Consider the following 22996-nt stretch of genomic DNA (forward strand, 5'->3'; position numbering starts at 1 on the left):
CTCGGACAGAAGCGCACAATGAGCGAGACCTCGACCCCCACCCACCTCTCGTCTCACACACACACACACACACACACACACACACACACACACACACACCATCCCAACAACAACAATCCATCCCTACAGCAGGCCCCTGAGTGAGTAGCATGAATGCACACTGTCCGGACAGTGCCAACTAGGAAGGGGAGGTAACTAAACACATTTGCACCACCATCGAGCGAGCGGGCATCTAGCGACGAGGTGGAGTGTCCTCCTCCACCACAAGGCCCAAGAATGAGCCCACGGTACAGGAGTCGGCAACACCACCCCACCTCCAACCCCCCCCCACACAGTCTTTCTGTGAATCCAAGCACCCAAGTGTACACACAATCCCATGTGCAAGTGGAAAGAAGAGAGTAAGCAATACTTGAGAGTGCAAAGTCTTGTTGAAGCGACTGCGGCGGCCCAGTGTTTGTGTAAGCGGTCGGCTGTACGGCAGGGTTACGCTTACATCGGAGCCCTGGCAGGGATGTCCAAAGGGATCGACGATGGAGCTCTGTCAATTGCCAATTTACATTCCCAGCCCATGACATGGGTCGCATGTGGTGGATTGACAAATGACATTAGCACGGGGACCCTGAGTAGAAGGACAAGGCCAAGTGCTTCAGCTTAGCAATTCTGGCCATCATAAAGTGATAAAGGGATTTGTCACATTGACATAGAATCGTACATTTCTACTCATTTCCAACGGGGTGGGCACTTGTAAGAGTCTGTTTGGTATCAAACCGTAGCACAATCGTATTCTTATGAAATAACAGGATGTGAAACAGGATGCAACACAGTCAAAGGATTTTGTGAAGACTTATGAAGTGGCACTTCAATTAGTCAAATATAAAGCATACATGTCCCGTGTGTCTTATAGCATCAAACGGCAAAGTCATACCACTGCCATTGTGAACCAGAAGCCTGAATAGTACAGACTAGGGCTGGCCCCAATACATCACTTCATGCTTTGGATATTGGTTAGGTTTCCAAACAAATATCCGAAAATATCAGTTGAAGAAAAAAAGAAAGAAAAAGTCAATTCATAGTGTGTATCTTTCACTGGCTGCAAATGTAGCAGGCAGAGAACACTGCTGTAGAATTCAAGTTTCTATCAACTCGTTTTCTAAAGTAGTTAAATTGGTTATACAAATAAAATGCAAAGCAACATCACGTCAGATGATGTCCGAGTTTGACATCATTCCGAGTTTGACTTGGTTGTGGCAGAGCTTCAATGAAGTTTCCGAATACACACATGGTTTCCAAATGATGGGAGTAGGAATATTCCAATCATCACAAAGCAAATAGGAGGTTCAAACATTGTGCAGTGTTTTGAATGAATAGATCGGTAATAAAATCACACAGGAACTGTTGTGGGTGACGGATAAAGTGAAAACATGGCTCCCTGTGCTATTCATGTTTACTAAATAACAGACACATTATTATTAGTAGATAGAGCTTTTTGGTGTCTTTTGAACACGGCAATAGCTTCTAAATACGTTAATAATTAAAACCCAGATGGTCAGGGGGGGTTAGGCTTGGTTATCCTCACACTGGTCGGCAGTGCTCAAAGTGCTACCAGAATAATTGAATAATGTTTGAATATCCAAAACTAACCAATGACAATTCGGTCAGCCATTCTGATGATGGTTGCTGTGACCTCAACTAAAGTGTTGACAGAAGCGTTCCCGGACCTCTAGCGCCCTATCCATAAAGAAGAAGTAACTTGGCTTGACTTCCTTGGTGAATGATATGGATTAAATGGGGAAGGAAGCTGAAAGATTAAATTACATTTTGTTTTAAATAGATATTAAAAGGGATGATCTATTGCTCAATGCAGCTTTGAAATCAAAGACCTGGTGACTCACATACATATTGTTTACGGACGAAAACATGCTATGGCTTATGAGTTTAAACTAAATCCCACTATCTATGCAATTTTGTGCTAATATATAGACATAGATAATATTCCACTTGGTGGACAATAAATTGTTCATATATTCTTAGCATAGGTGGCCCCTGCGGGAATCAAACGCTCAACCCTGGCAGTGATAATGCCATCATCTTCCAACGACGGAGCTAGACAGGCCCACTGAATAGTTACCTGCTGGTTAAAGGTACTCAGAGACACAGTACTGCGGCTGCGTTCAATCAAGGCGGCGGTAAATTGAGTCAATTCACGGTTGAATATGTGTTTTTCCGAGCAAACACTGAATTGGCTTTCAATATCCGGCTGCCTCTCATCCGACCCGCCGTCATTATCACGACGCCGAGTTATTGAGTTATTGTCGTCGCCCTCCCGCTACCCGCGGACGCGATGACTCAACTGAAGCTGGGCCTCAACTGAGGCGGCTGGCGTGGCAACAGGAACTGTAAACAATTTCATTAGCCTTCGGGCCTCCATTAATAGAACGAAAACAGACAAACAACATGCAGAGCTGCCCCCGCCCGCTCATCCAGCCGGCCCCGGTGAGTGGAATTAGGGCCTGGCTAAAGCGGGGGCCCTTTGACGCCCCGCTTTAACCACGCCGTCTCCGGGACGAGCAGGTGACGCACGCGGCACCCGGCCTTGATTGCTCATATCCTTTCCCTGTTTGCTCCGAGAACAGACGCGGCCGTTTTACTCGGGCCGGATTTGGTTGATAACCCAAAAAAATGAAAACAATTTTCGCAAATTATTATAATTTTTGTTGTTGTTATCGATTTGGGTGCCTGTTAATGAGTGATTATAAGTGTATAAATGTTTTGCTGGATAAAGCTGCAATGAAAAAAAACAGGGGGGGAAACTCACTAGAAAAAAGTATTGATTCATTTAAGAAATAATATTAGATCATGAAAGGTTTAATCAAATAAGGAGATTCATTGGCTTTAGCTCTGCTGGGTTCAGTGCTGGTTCAGATGACCTCTTGAGACTCTTTGTGAATCGACATAACGTAATCACTGGGCTAAATCACTGTGAAAAACAACACTATATTTGCGTATTTTTACTGGTTTCTTTCAAGCCAACGAAAAACGAACTACTTAAAGAAAAAAATAACGGACAAACACAAATGTTTATTCTTCTTAACAAAAAGCGTGCGGTTGAAATGGGAGGCCCACAGTTAAAACACATCCAGCGCTGAGAGGCCCCCGCGGGCGGCGATAAGCCCTTGTAAATAGAGCGCCTGTGTAGAGCGCGCAAGGCTGTAAAGAAACGCCCGTCTGTCCAGCTTTAACAAATGCCTCAAATATCTGAGATTCCAGGGGAAAGGCTTCTGGCAGTGAACACTACGAGAGCTCACAGACCGGGCTGGGGCGCTACGACGGGCCCACAGCCGTTCACTCAGTTCAGTGGAGACGGTGTGTGTGTGTGTGTGTGTGTGTGTGTGTGTGTGTGTGTGTGTGTGTGTGTGTGTGTGTGTGTGTGTGTGTGTGTGTGTGTGTGTGTGTGTGTGTGTGTGTGTGTGTGTGTGTGTGTGTGTGTGTGTGTGGTTCTCGGTGTGCTGAACTGTAAACATTGGCATACATTGGTGGTGGTAGATGCAGCCGGTCTCAACCGCGTCTGACAGCCGTCCATCAAAACTGAGGCTGGCAAACTGGAACAATAAGACGCACTGGGTATTAACATTGAACTGAGCTCGTCCCCGCACCACTTCACTCGGGCCATCCGAGTGGACCTCAGAGACAACCCGCTCCACAGCTGCCGTCGCTTCCTCTTCAATTCCTTTGCGGTTTTCTTGTTTTCAACCATTAAGGACAAAAAGTTTCTAAATAAAAGAGTGTGCGTCCGTGTGTGCGTGCGGATGTGTTGTCATGGCCTGAAATAGAACGAGGGAGAATGAATCATAAGCATGCAGAGGGGGGGAAAGGCCAGGCCTGGCTTCTAAACACGGGTCATGTTTTAGGAGGCGACCGTTGGAGTGAGAAGGACCACACTCTCCCCGACACCCCCTCACCGGCAGCACGGCAGTGAGACGGCACCGAGAAGGGGTCTCACACACACACACACACACACACACACACACACACACACACACACACACACACACACACACACACACACACACACACACACACACACACACACACACACACACACACACACACACACACACACACCTTTAAAATAGCAAGCCCTAATGCCATTTCCTTGGGATGACGAACCTTTCAAACCTCCTCCCTCCCTGCCGCCACCCCGTCACCTCACGCCTCTGGTCAACCTCGGACCCCGCCACAGCCCTTGGCCTTCTCCTTCTTTATTATTTATTATTCAACGACGCGGGGCTCTTCCTTCCCAAAACAATACGGTGTGTCGACAACATCCTCAGCCTCCCAGGGAAGGGGGGATTATTTTGCTGGCGACTCAAGTTGTCCTGTTTGATGCCCCGCTGACCCCCCGGGGGGCGACCCGACAGTATTTTGGTCTCGTAAAAGTGTCGGCTCTGTTAGCGTAGCGGCTTTGCGGCGCACACACGCGCGCACACACACACACACACACACACACACACACACACACACACACACACACACACACACACACACACACACACACACACACACACACACACACACACACACACACACACACACACACACACAGAAACACGTTCATTCATAACATCTGGGAGGAAGCAACCCCACAATGACGGGAAGCAATCAGGAAGACCTTTGACAAACTCCTATGACAGCCATTGTTCGCTGCCGAAGATGGAATTGGCGCCAGCCACCAGTCGGTGTCCGAGTATGAGTGACCGAGTGTGTGCGTGTTCCCGAGTGTGTGTCCGAGTGTGTGTGTGTTCCCGAGTGTGTGTCCGAGTGTGTGTGTCCCCGTGTGTGTGTGTGTGTGTGTGTGTGTGTGTGTGTGTGTGTGTGTGTGTGTGTGTGTGTGTGTGTGTGTGTGTGTGCCACAGGGGGACACACGGCAGAGGTCATCGTTGAGGTGAACACACACACACACACACGCACGCATGCACGCACACAGTTGGAGTGGCAAGTGCCCTTGCTGCTCCGGGCTACTATGGGACATGGGACCGATGTGTTCCTACCCCTGTTTGCGCCACCATGTTACCCTCTACAGTTCCCTAGCAGCGCAGACTAAACAATAGCCCCCGTCTGCAACGGCGTGCGCATGCGAACACACACAATGTCCTTGTGATTTATGCGGCGTCTGCCCTCGCCGTCATGGTAAAAAACACACACACACACACACACACACACACACACACACACACACACACACACACACACACACACACACACACACACACACACACACACACACACACACACACACACACACACACACACACACACACACACACACCACCGTCTGGTGATTAGTGGAAACAGATGCATGACGTCAAGTGAAGGGTAAATCTGGACGCTCCATATAGAGGAGCGAGCGGCTGCGGTAGGCCCCACACCTGACCTCACTCGGTGAGTGGTCAGTAGCACAACGCAACGCGGCAACAGTTAGCCCCGCATGATAACTGTCGCACATCGCTGCATGTTTACACCGAGTCCCGACGTGGGTACCCCAGAGACGGCTGATCGGATCTTAAATACATTGCACTTTCTAAAATGCTTTTTTAACTTTTCCTTTATTTTCTATCTATTTTACTTATTTTTTGCAGATGTTTTCTTTCACTTATCTATTATTTTATTTGAATGCATGACAATGTTTCTATGTGAGGCACTTTGAGTCTGCCTTGTTTATGAAAAGTGCTATATAAATAAAGCTGCCTTGGCTTGAGCCCACGGCCAACAGAGATAAAGAGAGATGGAGAGGCGAAAGAACACAAAACACGTTAAATAATTCTCCTACAACTTAGAGAGTCATGAGAGGATGTACGATTTAGGTATTCTGGTTGGACGCATGTGGCAGCCATCCTTTAGTGGGATAACGATAGAGATAGTGATAGAAGTGGGCGTACATGTCTAAGCACCTTAGACATGTACGCGCACGCACGCGCGGACGCACACGCACACACACACACACACACACACGTAATTAAATAGGCACTGAGTATTTACTCATCGAGTTATGGACCACGCAAATGCGGCCCGTCAAGTGGTGCCTCCACAGCGAGCCCTGGGGGAACGATCACTTTCTACTGGTAGGTACTGCCAGTGCTCTTCAAGAACCTCCCTGGCTTTGCAGCGCAGCTCCAAGAGAGTTCTCAGTATCTTGTGAAAGTTTTACCCAACTAAAACCATGTAGTTTAGAGCCCAAGCAGCGAGAGCGATTTCAGGTTAAGAAGTTGAAGCACCATGTAATGTTAAGCCATATTTTTTTTGATTTATTCTTTCTTTTTTTTGCTTTATTAAGGAGTGTGAATATCCAATACCTTTCAGACTTTGACTCTGTTTGACAAGATCAACACGCATTGGGTCCCTCAACAGGTCTGGGCCTATAGCTGTGCTGATTTACATTGTGGTGTTGCATACGATCACGCCTATCAATTGCATAAGAAAAAATGACAGAGTTCGGTGAACATCATAATCTGGATATTATCAACGGTTCAGATGTGTCTGTTATTTCGGCATCTACCCATCAAGGTTTTTTTTTTTTTTCTCCATGTTGGTCTAGTCTCCTCATGAGGCATAAGTTCTCCTGTCGTCTTTTTTTTGTCGTTTCCAAGTTTAATATGTTATCTAATTCCTGCGTCTTCCTCCATTTCATTTTGTGTTCGGTAATGTGCATGCACAATAAAAATAACCTGCGATTGTTCGACAGAGAATTTTAGTTAAACTTTATGTTGATGTGCCAATGTGTGGCACAGCGCGACAGAAACAACACCAAGCGCCACAATTTTTTTATGCGATTTTGAAATATAAATATCGTTCCTTTCATTCATCTCTGCATAGCACTCATTCTCCCCGTCATTCTTGTTCGCACACGCACACAGATACAAGCGTGCATACATGCCAAAGGTGCGCGGGTATACACTACCACTTATTTGCTCAACCCGCGTATCACTGATGCATGCACACGCACTGACAGCTGATTCGCTCGCTCCTCCTCTCAACGCGCCTACAAAGGACAACCCGAAGCAGCAGGATATTACACACAGTGAAGACGATCGGCGACATCTGGAACTTACCAATGTGTGCTCAAACACACCTGCCCAAAATGATTGTTGACACAGAAAAGATAATGTTAGCCTTATGAACTCAACCTTATTGATATTGAACATCCCGCACCCTAAATCAGCATAGACAACGTTGGTAACGCAGCAAACAATGAGATTAATGTTATAATGGTTATAGTTAGATAGATTACGGTGTTAGACCGGGCACCACCAGCCCGTTCTACCGGCGACTTGAATTCGCTCTGCAGCAGGGGCTGAAGAGGAGCAATACATTGCTTTCTGTTTCCGATCCCCTTTTACTGGAGCCAATCACCAATCACCTTTTCCCCCTTGCGCGCTAATGGCTGGTTTAACACAATAACGACAGGGAAGCGATTGCTGCGATCGTTGGTCTGATAGTTTGAATGACTATTTTTTTTTTTTTGATTGTTAAGTGAGCAATCGCGAAATCCCCCCCTCCCCGTCAGGACTCATCGTTTCACTTCGCTACTATTATACACTATTATTTTTATTATTATTTACACATTGTTAAATGAGCAATCGCTCATTTAACAATGAGTTAAATGAGCGATTTTAACGATGAGTCCTGAGGGGAGCCCCCTATTCATGGATGCTTTGAACAAGTTTAACAATCATTTAACAATCATTTTGAACAAGCTTTGAACAAGTTGTAGCGATGCTTCTTATGACTAATTTGTCCAACTGATTTTTTGGAAACATTTGTTGTTGGAGTTGAGCAGCACTTAATGAGTCCTGAGGGGAGCCCCCTCAGGACTCATCGTACCCCCCATCTCTGAGCCATGTCCTGAAACCCACTTTTGTAGGGGAATTGATTGATCAGTGATAAAGACGTTTCAATGATTCAAGGTATCATAGGTGAACTAAAAACAATAGACTATTAAATTATTTAGTGTGAGATAAAAATGACCTTCAAGCTGGGAATATATGCAGTAAGGCAGTCAGGAAGTGGAAACAATTTGAATCTCAGGGGAAAACCCAGGATTCTCACTAAGCTATGGCCAAACCCCCACAGGCCGCGTCTACTCCCCCTATCCCAGGCTCAACAGACCTCACACAGCAGCTAGCAATGAGCGCTAATCTTTAAACAAGCGCTGTTTACAAAAGGGAACCAAAGAGAAATATGAATCCACTGGTGATAAGTCTGACTATTCTGAACACTATGAAAATATTTCAATAGCTGTGTGTACGGCTTATTTTCCAACAATCAATCATTTGAATATCAACGTTAAAGTACAACAGTATTGATAATGTAGTTTGACTGACAAGGTTTCAGACTTATTCATCTTGTTCATAACCTTTTCTTTGAAGACAACACATGGAGTGAAAGTAGCTTGCATGCACGCGTTCATGTGTGTCAAGAGTTTTCATAACAAGCAGGCCCTGCACTCTGTTTAATGGACACATGCAATTTAGTTGGAAAAAAAATAGGAAGAAATTAGCAGTGGTTGGCCCCGTAATGGCCTAAACTGCCCCCATTTTAGATTCTAGAAAAGGAAATTGGTTGTGACTCTAAACATGGGAGTTCAGCCAAAACTCATGGCTGTTTTGCCTTGTTTTACGGTGATTTACCGATTATACAGAAAGTGTAAAAACGGCGGGATCTTCAAAACCTCAAAATCACACTGACGAAAAGTTTCTCCATTGTACTGGATTGAAACTCACTCTACCTTGAACGCCGAGGTCGTAGCTGGGGCTTAACGAGGCCTTCAACGCTTTAGGTACAATAGTCAAAGAAACCACGGACCCTACACCACAAGGCTACAAGCCCCAGCCTGTGCTGGACTGCAAGACCTTGTTAGCAGATCAGGCCACTGCCGGTTCCACTTCCTACCTTGAGTGTTTTGCAGAATAATGGAAGGCGTGAAATACAGTTTTAAAATGATCTCTGAGTAACCAGGCCTTGGGTGCATTCGCTTCCTTCCACAACAATTTCCCCACAGCTAGACAAAACCTTTGGAGACAATAGTAGTATTAGTATGTAGTAATAGTAGCAGCAGCAGTTATTCGTACCAGCAGCAGAAGCAATGTTAACAAAGTCAGACAGAATTGTAAATAAATAAAACCTCGCTTCAGGTAGCGTTTCTATAGTGTTTAACACACACACACACACACACACACACACACACACACACACACACACACACACACACACACACACACACACACACACACACACACACACACACACACACACACACACACACACACACACACACACACACACGCGCTTTGACTCCGAACTTCGTTATTCGAATATCAAAAAATAAATCAAAATTCGAACGAATATTAGGCAGCCCTTAATATTCAAACCTGTTATGGGCAGGCCAAGAGGGAGAGACGTCGGAGAACCCGACGCAGTCTATTCATAATATTGTAATGACCACGGAAGAGGCAGTGAATGAAGTATTGATTAGACAGCGATTTATTGGAAAACGCAAGACCGGTAACCATAGCAACGCGGTAAACAAACCTTGCGAAGCCCAATCAAGGTCTTTCTGAAGGCTTTCAATGGTCAAAATATTATTAATAAATATTTGAATATATTCAAATATTAATATTAATAAACAAACAAACTTCGAATATGATTTTTGGGCAAAAGTCAAAGCCCTAACACACACACACACACACACACCAGATGTAGAACACATAGAAGCACCGGTTACATGATGTGTGTCGAGTGTTGCATAACAGGGCAAGGCCAGGGAGTTCAGACAGCACCCAGACGCAAAATTCTTCCCACTCAACCTTTAACTCTTTTGCCGGAGTAAAAAAAAGAAATACAAATGTCTGTGCTTGTCATTGTACGATTAAAAAGGAGCCACTTGATAAGGAAACCAAAGCGTATTTCCTCGGATACAATCTGAGGAAACGCCAACAAAAAGTTCAGGGAGGGGTGGCTGTCGTCGGCCTTGCCCTCTGGCTTCTCCACGGATCATCGGTATGACAACCTTCCCGCCCGGTGTACACACACATGCACGGTTCTGACGGAGAGCGCCTTGCATCATATTAGTGGGTCCGGCCTAAAACCGGACCGGCCCCACTAAACACGAGCACATGACTTCCATCTGACCTCTTAGCTCTAAATGAGACACAACATGCGTGTTAACAAAACACAACTTCCCCCTGAGTGGCAGGAAGGTAGCCAGCTAATCACTTCCATCCAGTGCATATCCTATCATTAGTTGAATTTATCTACAAGCATAGAAATCTGCAAGAAACAACTAGTGTTTCTCCAACTCTAGTAGTAATCTATCTCTATATGTGTATACATGTTTAGTACTTTAATGGCACCCCAACACACACCATATGTTATCTGAATAATAAAAACCTGAAGCTGGAACTGGGGTTAGTGAGCAGATTGTTTTTTGAGCGTAGCGCATCACCATAGCAGCGTCTCCACATTCTTGCAGCGCGGGGCAAGTTCTTCATTTCCTTGAAAGCTAGGTGAGTGATGTGCACATACGAGGCCAACTTGTGACTTCATGAAGCTGCGAGGAATCAGTCCGGCATGTGGGCGAGAATCCCTTTTGGATTTGCGGTGGTTGTACTGGATGGTATAGGACCCGATGTTGCTAACGTGGATAACAACAATTGTAAATATTATCAGGCTGCGGTAGAATTCAAGCGCTCACAGCATTGCGCGATGAGCACGTTATCCTGATATCATTCTTTGAAAGGGAAGAGCTGGGCGTGGGCGGCCAGGGGAGCTGAGCCCCAGCACAGTCGGCCTATTCATGGATGCTTTGAACAAGTTGTAGCGATGCTTCTTATGACTAATTTGTCCAACTGATTTTTTGGAAACATTTGTTGTTGGAGTTGAGCAGCACTTAAAGTACCATTCAATTTAGAACATGTTGCAATCCTAATCATTACAATCGGGTTGTTGTGGTCTTGGGATGAAGAAACAAGTGTGTTTCGTCCTTTCAACTCAATGGCTGTCCTCGATACCACCCGTGTGTACGGCCAGAGATGCTCACGTCATTTTTTGCAGGTCCAAGTCAAGTCTCAAATGGTTGTAATGTGTTTTTTTCCATTACTGATACTTATCGATGGCCTGATACCGTTTTAATTGTATATAACCAAAGCATATACATATTTCATTATTAAGCTACACTGAAATATATAGGCCTACACACATAATAAAAATGATAGGAGACAAGTTGACGTTGAATATAAATAGTGTATTCTTTAGTTGTTTGTTCACTTTAATAATGTGATGTTTCTTATGATAATCATATTAAATGTGTTGTATGCCTTTAAGAAAAGTTGTGACGGCATGTAATCACAGAGCACAGAGTTCATTTTGGACTAGTTAGGGAAAAAAGCCATAACTGATAATACTATAGACTGCATGGATAATCCTGTGCTATGCTCTGCATGTAGCGATATGCGCACAGAGAAATACACTCAAGTGTTCGGAAAGCATAACACTCTCTGAGTGTTCGGGAAGCTTAACTTTCTCTCTATGTCAACCACTGCCCAGGCAGAGCTCACCACACACCTCACTGCTGGTGACGAGATGAGAATACAATGAGGAAACTTTCAGGCATCAAAACCTAGGCTTTCACCCCAGTTTTCTCAAAACGTGTGGGGGCCGTGTTCGTGTTACGAGTGATGAAATAGAAAAAAAAATGAAAATAAGAATATTTTGCGATCATACACCAACATAGGCGTGTGCATATGTACCAGAGGCATAAGGTTACGCAAGGAATGGCATTCATCTTGTAGTACATTTCCTTAAAGTTAATGCGTCACAGTGTTTGCGACTCGAGTCCGAGTCTCAAACTCTAGCCCCTATCTCCGTGTACGGCCTACGTAAGAAGGGCCCACGAACACAATGGTAAAGGGGTGACTTACTTCTTTGGCAGTGCTTCTGTGTCCAGCAGCGCTCGCTAAAGTGCCCGTTGATGGTGGTCATCTGGCAGGTGGTCTTCCCCTTGGCTGCTCCGGGGCACACGTCCCCGCACTCGCGGTCGTTCTTGTTGGCCACGATGTAGTTGTCCTCCACCGTGTCCAGCACCTTCGACCAGTCCAGCGTGGACAGATAGCAGAGGTCGGGGTTCTTCTCGATGCGCACGGCGCCCCGCGTGATGTTCATGAGGCTGTGCAGGCCGATCTCCCGCAGCTGCAGCATCTCGAACAGCACCAGGGCGTAGTTGAAGAACAGGTTGTTGCCGCGGATCACCGTGAGGTTGGGGAAGAGGTCGGTGAGACTCTCCATGCCGTACACGCGGAACAGCAGCAGGTAGTCCGTCACCACGCGCAGCCGGGGGAAGCTGAGGCCGCGGAAGTCCTCGGGCTTGGTCTTGAACATGAGCAGGATCTTCAGGTGGCCCTCGATGACCGTGCAGTTCTCCAGCAAGTTCAGGTTGGTCACGTTGTTCCTGATGTCCTTGCTTGGGCAAACTGGGGGGGGGGGGGGGGGGAATAACAACACAGAGAGATAGAGAAAGAGAGAGAGGGAGAGGGAGAGGAGAGAGATTTTATTAGGTGGACTGAGTTCCTCACTGCATTAAATGTAGAGCTGGTAGATGGAAAGTAACAGCATTAAGCTTACAGGTTAGGCTTCGACAAGCATTACACGATTTTCTGGGTGTACACTGGAATGTAAAAATAATGTATCCTTTTTCTAACTTGGAAATATCCCATTATAAACCATAACGGTGAGTTGGCGATTTAGCAAGAGTTACATTTTAACATGTACAGCTTGCCCCGGTCCTAAATCGATGCCACAGTTTTAATACATTTTCAAGCTCTTCCTGATTGTATACATGTCCCTTTTCAGTTCCCTATTGATTCAGGCAGATCAATGGGGCCACTGTGTGACACAGGAAATCAGCTCTTCAACTGTTCGATGGGCATGTTTGAAAGAACATTAGGGTGGTCTTGAAGAGGAAGAACCTTGAGGGCGTAATGAGAGGGATATTTCTTGAGAAATGTGTGGTTACGGCTTTGATGACAACCAGGCCTCTTCACAGACACTTTGTTTGGCAACCACAATTCTGGCCAGCGGCCACCGTCATACGGAACACTGTCATCAATCTCCCCTTGGGCTCGTCCTCTGCCTCTTATTAGGTCTGCGGTGCTGCTAGCGTCATTTAAGGCAGTTTATTTAAGAAAACATTAGCTAATGTGTTAAAAATATACCTCAACTACAATCCTATTTACAAGTCAACAGTAGGCCAATATTGTATGAAAAAATATATATATATATTTGCTATTATTATTATTTTGACCTATATTATCTATATTATCTATATCTATCCATCTATCTATCTAAGGTTTGAGGAACAGGGCAAAAGATAAAAAATGTTTTCCTTCCAAAGATAGAGCATAGGGAAATTTCTAGGGCAATTGAAAAGTTCAAAGGTCACTAGGTGAGGCTGAAGGAATGCTGCAATGGGGTGAACTGCCCCCGAGTTTCTTACATCCGGAATCAAGTGGTTGAGGGAAAAGGTTAAGCCTAGAAATCGAAAATGGGTGCATCGCATTTAAACGATGTGGTACAGGACAGTAACAGACACCCAGACCCAGAGAGTTCAATCCGGAGGGTTCGAGTTCAGGAAAACAAACAAGCTTTTCTCTCTGTGACCTTTATAGCCTGAATGTTAACAGCACATTAAAATTGTCTGAGCTTACTCCTGAAATGGTTTTGGCTGGGACAATGTGGTTTTGAATTGCTATTAAAAGGATAATCTGCTCATTCAGAGTAGTTCGTTTAAAAAGTGTTTTTACAATCCAATCCTCAGCCTCGGTTGTGGTCTGAAGTGTTGCCACATCATAAGCATGAACTGTGTCCCGCAAACTGGTCATTTCAACCCAGGAGAATGTAGCTTTACAAAAGGAAAAGAGAGCTGCAGTCCCAGCCTACAGAGCGCTGGGAGCCATTGCTGAAGACCAGCCTTAGAGGAAACTCATTCACCTCCCTCTGAAGATTAACTCTTTACTGCTTCTCAAACATAGCGCCGATTAAAAAAGAAAACCGGACAGCGGACGTTGGGGCGAGCGTCAGATGGGACGGACACCTGGGAGGGACGTGTCAGTAAGACGACCCGGCCGGGAACGGGAGCCGACCCCGTCGGACACCGCTGGGGTGCTGTGCCCCGCCTGCAGTCAGTGTGTATACACTTCAGGCCCGGGACAGTATTTTTAGCCCTGCATTCCCCAAAGAGAATCTAATACACTGCGTCCAGGCGTCCATACAGACAGTGGCTGCATCGCAATAATGGAACGCTCAGGCTCCGCCGGTGCACAGCAGGAAGGCAAAGGACTTAGCCAAGCTGACAGCTCTGTCTGTGTCTGGTGATTAAAACCGGGTTCACAATTCACGATACGAAAAGGCAAACACAATTAGCCGACGAATAAATTAATGCCTTTTTTTTAACTCTCCGAAACATTTTCTACTCCCGTGTTGTGCATCGCCATTCAGGACAACAACATTTAATCCAAAAACAAGCCCAGACCGTGGCGGAATCACATCACCTCCTCCAGAGTAGAAAAAATAAAAGGTATCGGGCCGCCACAAGCAATGGGGTAACCATGGCAACTTGGATGGCCCATTCCCTTCATTAACTTTCAGTACATAGCCTGCTTACGAGCCGTCCCAGACTAAGAACACAGACACTACGTTTTAGCACACCAATCATGACCAGAGCAGATTCTCAGTGGCCAAGACACGGGGTATAAAGCCAATTAAAACCGACGGCAGTATGAGTAAGGTTCCACAGCTCATCCCCGCTCCCCCCCAGCAAGTTAAACAAGGTTGTTATCTGCCTTTTGAAGCCACCTCTTATGGATCAAATAAACACAGAGAGCGAGAGCGAGAGCAAGAGCAATCAAAAGGTTGACAGTTAGTCACAAGATGTTCCTAAAATTAACTCAGCAGGTGCTGAAACCAACTTCCCCTGTCAAGGTTTTAAAACCATTTCAATGCCTGCCTACAACTGCCTTCACTTGTGGGTAGCAGTGCAAGTGCACCCTATTGTGCATAACAATCCTCCGAAGAATTGTGAAATGCACACAGTTGCAAATATTTCTCTTTAATAATTGCTTAGAGAGGCAAAAGGTCAGCTTGTGGGCTCGTGGGCTAAGGTGCAAGCACATGATCTCTTCTCAGGGGGTTGGTAGGCAAGGGAAGTTAAATAAGAGACTATGTATGACTTTTTAGAGACCACTTTACATTGAATTCCATCAGCAAGGAATCAAGCCTGTGCAGGATACGGCAGCGAGTCTCCCAGCAGCGAAAAATAGTGGCGGACATTTTTAGTTTTAGGTCTATTTCAATCCTGCAGGGACATGACCACAAATACAGATGCACCATGTTATGATTATTTATATTTCTTTGACTCCCAGGTCGTTCCCGCTCTGTCGCGCAGGAACTAAAGCAAAGAAGGCAACCGTTCACCATGGCTGCCGATGGCAACTGAGTGGGCTGGACCTGTCATAGGCCTAGCGGTCGCCCAACCCACGGTGAGAAACATCACTGGGCCTCGACCGACGGGGATAGCGAGAAAACGAACCATCACTGGGGCCCCCCCCCCCAATGCCGGGGAGAGCAAGAAAACGAAAGGGAGCGTGGAGGCCTCGCCGGGCATTCAGAGAGAACACAAACATGGAGCCGTTGCGACACTTCTCTTTTACAAGGTTTCGCCGCTCTTGTTGATTTTTCCAGCCGGCGCTGCGGTCGACTGTGATCTGCAGAACATCGAGGTCACAGAGGAACACGCTCACCGTGGCCGAGGCCGACCGCGATCTGCCGCGCGTCAGGATGTGTTGTGCGGTCGCGTCCTCGTAACACACAAAAAAAATAGAAATTAACTATAGCCTGAATGAAGCGTCACTTATTTTTGTGTGGTCTACTTCATTGATGGATATAAAAATGAAGTTTGACATTCAACCGGTTTCAGTGGTTGTCACACAGAGCACTGGTGTTCTCACCATGAGCATTTTGTAGTGGCTTAGAGACAGAGTACAATTAAAACATGATTCACGGCGTACCAGGAGCAAACATGATTCTGTTAACGGTCTCCCTCATAAAAACCATGACGACATTTTTATGAATCCAAATGGAAAGACATATTGGCTTTAAAAGACTGCTGATGGCGTGCGACTGCAGACGATTTCTATGCCTGATAAATGAAGCACTGCCTAAAGCACTTCAAGTATAACCTTAGGTTCAGTGGAACATTGCAGCATAATTTAACCTGATTAACAGATGAATAAATACTTAGAGATCATAAATACTAGATTATGTGAATTATTCTTTTGAATGTGTGATAATGATACGACAAGATCTTGCTAGAATTGGAAAAAAATTAAACTTGATGAATATCGATAGTAAGATGATAAATATAATTATTGTTCCCCTTTTTCTTTTTTAAGGGATAAATAAGCCGGTAATGACACTGGGGTCATTATTATCTGTCAAAGTTTAAGACCTGAATAACAAGGACATTTCCTTTTATCAGGGGCATGGTGACAAGGATAATTGTCTGAGAAGGAACACTACCTGCCAATCACTTGTGTTGTGTAACACTAGACGTGTGGAGGGGTTGTCACTTGTTGTGCAGCCGTGAGTCCCCTAAAGGGTTTGGCCGTAGTACCGGACCTCCCGTGTCGAGAACAACTAAACAAACCAAAGACGACAACAACAGGTTGGCAGTGCAGCCTGACAACAGGCTCCAACACCTTGGACAAAGGGGCGCTCTGTTGACACACAAGGTGGCCGTGCAGAGAATGACAAGCAGGACACCGGTTTGACGACGCAGATCAGGCAAAAGAACGGAGATGAACCACCCTCGAAAAGCTGGGTAGAAAAGCTTGTGTAGAGAGGGGTGGGGGCTCTGGCAGAGCCAGAGTGTGCATGTGTGGCTGTCCAGGAGTAGTAAGAGAATCTCGTCTATAGATTCAGGTCAATCTTGGTAACGAAAAGCCTGTGTGGATGATGGACCCCCAAGCTCTACACACATCCTGTGTGAGGTTTTAGTCTTGAAGTGTAAAAGAGGGTGTGTGTGTGTGTGTGTGTGTGTGTGTGTGTGTGTGTGTGTGTGTGTGTGTGTGTGTGTGTGTGTGTGTGTGTGTGTGTGTGTTGCAGGAATGCACTAACGCAACTTGTTTATGATATATATCCTCAGAACTACATAAAGAACAGTAGCAATGATGCTGCCAATTTGCTCAATAACTGATAAACGATGAGCAATCCCAAGTATTCTGTATCAGTGTTGGAACATATATCCAAGTCAAAAATGTGTTATTAAAGTTTCTTAAAAAACGATCTGTTGCTTCATTATGCATAAGAATAGGCTCTCTTGGATCAAAAATACTGAAAAGTTGCTGCATTTTAAGACTCTGACTAATGGTAAACCATGAGTCTTATGTGCATTAACAGGGCCATTATTTAAAATATCAAGACATAACCACTGAACATTCTAATCAAACCATGTACAGAACTCATTATTTGGATAGGTTCTGTACATAGATGGCTCATACATCTCTGGGAACCTCTGGGGCCCTTACTTTAACTATTACTTGTGCCATTGTGTTAATTAAAATTGCACCCAACGTTTAATTTGTTAAAATGTGTATCTATGATATCTCCAGTTACCCGTCACATTTCTGGCTGTAAATATGGTGATTGCACCTTACTTCTCTTTAACTGTTATGTTGTTTATTGGCTCCTTTGCTTGGCTCCTTTGCTTTTCGCAATTAAATACAATCAGATAATACTATTTTCATGAATAGGGCACTCAATGAAGGGAAAGGCTACTACTAGGTCGCTATTTCCACTTAGTCGATTGCGGCTAGTTAGATTCAGAACCCAGGTCAATAATAATCGCACTCTCGTTCAAGAAAGAATTGCATAGCAATTTCATAAGTGCCTAAAAACTGTAGCCTAACATTATTTATCATAGGCCTAGATAAATGCATGGAATGGGGAAAAATAAGGACACAGGGCATCGTTTCTTCCAACTAGGCAAAGACAACTGTCACAAGAACATTTATAGTTATTTCAGAAGGTCTATACTGTTGAGAAACAGCATGAGGCACAGTTGGGGATAGAGAACACCGAGGCTCAACCTCCCTCTCTGAACAACAAATAACCAACAAACCTGATATGACCTTATTATGTTCAAGGCATGTAGTCGACTTAAAACCAATCATAACAATACCTTTATCAGCGACAGGTTTATTGACTATTCTCTTAAGGCTGTTTAGATAGTATGCCCCGTGATGATCAGTGAAACCAACCTGTTTCGAAACACATTTCACAACATGCACATTTGCAATACGCGACTGACTACAGGTAAACCTGTACGTTTTAAGTGAGGTCACGTTGTGTACCACTAGTGAAATGTGGGGGGAAAGCACGGAGGATAGATAGTGACTTCATTCATTTTTGTATCTTGATAAATATCGTGTTGTAGCAGGCCTCTTGATAAACATATTTTGTAAAACATAAGATATAAATATATTATGCAGCAAAAAAAACAAATAAAACGGCATAATGTTGCCTGAACACTGATTAAATCAAAAAGGTATAAGCAAGGTTCAATAAACCTAATATCCCTTTAATATAAAAACACTACCTGGGGAGAATGTTTTTTGTTTAGTGTTTGTGTACTCAAATGTTGGATACGCGTTAACCTTTGTCCTGCACTAATACAGTGACATGTTACTTTGTCCCAATAGAGTGCCATGTTACCACATCATTGTTTACTACGCGTTATTAGCTACAACACAGACCGCTGGGCCAACTGTGCAATTCTAAAAAAAAATACAAAACACGTGCAAGTGTGAAGAAGATGAAACAGTACTTACTCTCTCCATTCGTGTGATGATTGTTCCATAAAACGCAGACTGTGGCCACAAAAACCACAAAGAAAGTCCGCAGCGGCATGTTGACTCAGGTGAAGTCAACACCCAACGCCGTCTAAATCAAATTTAAAACAGTCCTCGGGAACAAAACCCCAAACCAGCAACAACAAGCAAAAAAAAAAAAAAAAAGAGCCGCTTGCGGAAATTGGTTTTATTACGCGGCACTAGCAATCAGGCAAACACAAATAAAAACAGACATCCCGGGAAATGGGCGGAGGGACAGTCCAACGTGTTCAGTCCATCGGCTAACGTTAGCCGCTTCATGGCTGGCGCTGGTGCGGACTCCGATGGATAACCCATAGGTACGGCATGACTCCAGGGTCGGGTGTTTGGTTCCGAATAAAAAATGTGCCGTCTTCCAGTGTAAGCTAGCAGTACAAACGATGTGTGGAGACGAACACACACGTGACAGGCCGATAGCAACACAACAGAAGATAGTAGTAACACAACAGACAGTGTTGGCCAATGCTGAGCTAGCGCTAGCAAACAACTGCTAGTTCCCCAACTGTCCAGGCCACAACTAAAGTTGGTGCTGGTCTGAAACTCTCATAGTTATTTTATTGCATACAATAGTATTGTATACCTTCTTTGTAAATGCGTATCCATCTGCATTACAACATTTAACGAAATAATCGTTGATATTAACGCTTCTCACTCCGACGAGAACGTTGCTTTGCGACACGCGTGGCGTAGTGCACTAAACACGAGTCTATGCGCTTAATCCACGTATTTTTATCTGTATAAAATCCCACCTCCGACCGACGGAAAGTAGCTCCAATCGTCTTCCTGCCTTTAAATTGCGACCACGGATTGCGGTCGGGAAATAAATCCAAACAAAACTCTTCAACCAATGCAGAGATTTCAATAAGACTTCGACTCAACGCTGTCAGACCTCGCCGTGGCTTGCTCGATAGTCCGCTTGCATTTTTGTGCAGGAATAGCACAGTGCGCCAGTGTCTCCGCACCCGGTGAAACCCTTGATGCCAGTCATCGGCGTGGAGGAGAAAAATATATAAAACCAAGCGTAAATGATACTTTTTCACCCAAAAAGAGGTAGATTGGACGGTCTCGGGTCCCCTAGGATCCCCTTCTTCCCTGCCTCTTCGCCAGTAAACAAAACCTTCCAGCGAGCCAGATGGGGCGAAAGGGAAATACGGACTGGAGTTTATTGGATTACCACGCACAGCGAGGCAAAGAAAGGTTTCCAACTGCTGTTACAGCATTTCTGCATGTTGGTGCTGCATAGTGTTGTGACTGTTGAACGATAGAAATCGCTGAGATTCACTGTTAAAAACTGTTTTGGGGAGCAAGCAAATCCGAGTACTTTGATATTTAATTAAATATTATGTTGCACATAATGCAAAGGTTTTCGTTGTTTACGTTTATCTGGCTCGTCTTGTGCGCAATATGTTTTTCGTTGGTCCAGTTGGGACTGTTGGAAAAGTATTACGTGTAACATTGTAATAAAGGATTTTGATAGAGAACTTCTCTCCCAAAAAATACCCTATTATTTTTAGCAGCGGGGAAGGGAATACGGAGGATGTATGAATGACCTAACGATGTTTTTTTAAGCATCATACTTCCGATTGAGTTTGCAGAGTCCTCCAATTTCATGAGAGGATAACACGTTGCTCGAGGTGAACACATAAAACTATCTTGTGACGACTAAGTTTTCTATTCCAGTTACGTAAAAATGATGGATAATAGTTGGCCATAGTTTAATCAAACATGCTTCTGCCTCAGGGACAATGATATGAAGCATTGCTGTGACTTCAAGGTCACACCCTACACTAATTAACAATAATTACATTTCTGATAAATAAATACAAATAAAATAAAAACATTAACCATAGTAACACGAACACACATTGAAAGCAGTGCAACCAAAACGAAAATGTATCCAAATGGCTTCTTAGGCCCCATTCAATGTGCTGAAGAAGACAATGTTTGAATTTGTGTGTCCCTCACAGGGACCTGAATGAAAGGTTACCAGAGGGGGAGTGGCATGGATCCACTGAGCCGATGTGACCTCCTAGCCAGGAACATCTGGCTTTGTAGACGTAGTGCGCTGCCATGAATTGTCGATCCTAACTATAATCACATAACCTCTGCCGTCCGTAGGTGTGTAGTGTGTGTAGTGTGTAGGTGTGACGCATCATAATGAGATTAAAATGTGTGCAGTCTGGATGAGGCCATGTCCCGCTTCTGTATTAAGTCAGTCTTAGACGTCATATGAACAGGGCTTTCCAGGGAATATTGTTTAGTGTTTACAAACGACCCATGTCAAAGGAATTGACGATGGATTTGTACGCAGTTAATTCAAATGAAGTTAACATTTTACCCAAACCCTTGTCTTTAAATCAGCGTTTGCTTTCGCACAAAGCACATCTCGTCTCGCTGTAATGCCACAGGCAGCTACTGAATCCAATCGTATGAACTATTAATCCCTGGCCATGTAAACAAGCAGATAATTCTGCCAAATGCCTGCTACTCAATAGCAATAGCAATATTTTTAGAGTATCTGGCGAGCTGGATCAATGCGTCTACCTCACAGTTAGGGCACTAGCTCCCTTGAACTTAATTAGGGTAATTACGCCCCTGCACTATCGATGTGTTCCTTAAGCAGCTAATATGAAGGAAAAACAAATGACTCATGAACAAATGACCTGGCCACAGTAAACCTGGCCGGTAGCCATTGTATCGAAGAGGTCCGTTTGACGAGCCCCGACTTGTAGTGGTCCAAAAGAGGTGCCAGGGGACCTCTCCTTGTAAACGTCCAATGCCTGCTAGTGACTACCCCCTTAAGTGGGGGGGAGGGGGGTTAATCCCATTATAACGTGCACAACATGGTCACAGCAGCCAATTGGGTTAAGCCAATGGTTGGTTGAACAACTTTTCTGAGGTTTTCTGTGGACATATGCATATGCACAAAGCACTGCATGCGGTGTTTACAAGTTGTATGTATTATCAGATCCTTAAATAAACCCACAATAACACAGTGGCTCAGTGTTATTGTTCAGGTCCGAATGGAATTTCCTGTATCCCACATAGTGTTATTAACCATACCACTATCATAAGACCTGAAGCTATGCCTTTTGGGTCATTAGAAAATAAAACAAAGTGATGTAACCTTCATGCATAATTCCTTCATGTAGGTCTGCGTTGAGGCCTCAGTCAAAGTTGGAACATTTTACAAGGTCATCAAGAGTTCAGATCATCTTAGGTTGACCAGAAACCTTGTTAGGGGGCAGTTGTTTATATTGGGGAACGTCATAAGGTACTACCAAGTCTTGTCTTATCAATGAATCATGAGACATTCTGGGAGCATGAAGACGGCGGGATGGGTGAACGCCGGATAAACATGTATAGGCTACTCCATTATACAATGGCAAAAAATAGACAGTGGCTTCCTTCCAAGAAGACTTGAGAACCTTGGATCCCACAAGGGCCTGGAGCCTAGCACAGAGGTAAACAACCACCCCACTGGGTGAACGGTCAACCACACGTGCCTGGAAATGTGAAGGAACATGGATGTCCTGCATATAGAACGTAGGAAAGCGGTGCGAGTGGCAGAGGTTAGAGACGATTCCCCTGTTCACACGGGCCTGTTTGACAGGAAGAACAATGAGGTTCAGGCGTGATTCATCCCAAGGCCCTTCCGAGGCGCCACGGCGCCCTGCGTCAACGGGGCAGGAAAAGGGGCACGCACACCATGTGATGTCCCTTCGCTCCCTCGCTTCCTACTTCTTAGGAACTCCGCGTCCTGAAGGTGTCTCACTCGGAGGAAAAATCATTTCCTGTTGCCATTTCCACCGTACCAAGAATACATTTATTTTTGTGTTTACAGGCACATGACGAAGTCTGGGAGGGAGACTCACGTGTCCGAACACTGCAGTGGCATCAGGGGGTCTGTACATTTCTGTGGCCTATACCGACCAGCCAACACTCTGAAGTCTGGTCATGCAGGAATGGAAGCGTTCGTACTTTACTGTGAAGTACAGGAAGTA

The 22996-nt window shown here is 44.9% G+C and overlaps 1 protein-coding gene across 1 annotated transcript in view; it reads right to left on the bottom strand.

Annotated features, from left to right (window-relative positions):
• The window catches only part of insra (insulin receptor a), a 48200-nt gene extending 28051 nt beyond the window's left edge, over positions 1-20149 (bottom strand). The window contains exons 1-2 of the mRNA XM_056595775.1: positions 18933-20149; positions 11973-12521 (exon numbers count right to left, since the gene is read on the bottom strand). Of these exons, the coding sequence (XP_056451750.1) occupies positions 11973-12521; positions 18933-19011 (628 nt within the window). The 5' untranslated portion in view covers positions 19012-20149. The remainder of the gene's footprint in view (positions 1-11972; positions 12522-18932) is intronic.
• Between the last annotated feature and the right edge of the window lie 2847 nt (positions 20150-22996).

Source organism: Gadus chalcogrammus, chromosome 8 (assembly GCF_026213295.1).
Source record: "Gadus chalcogrammus isolate NIFS_2021 chromosome 8, NIFS_Gcha_1.0, whole genome shotgun sequence".
Taxonomy (NCBI): Eukaryota; Metazoa; Chordata; class Actinopteri; order Gadiformes; family Gadidae; genus Gadus; species Gadus chalcogrammus.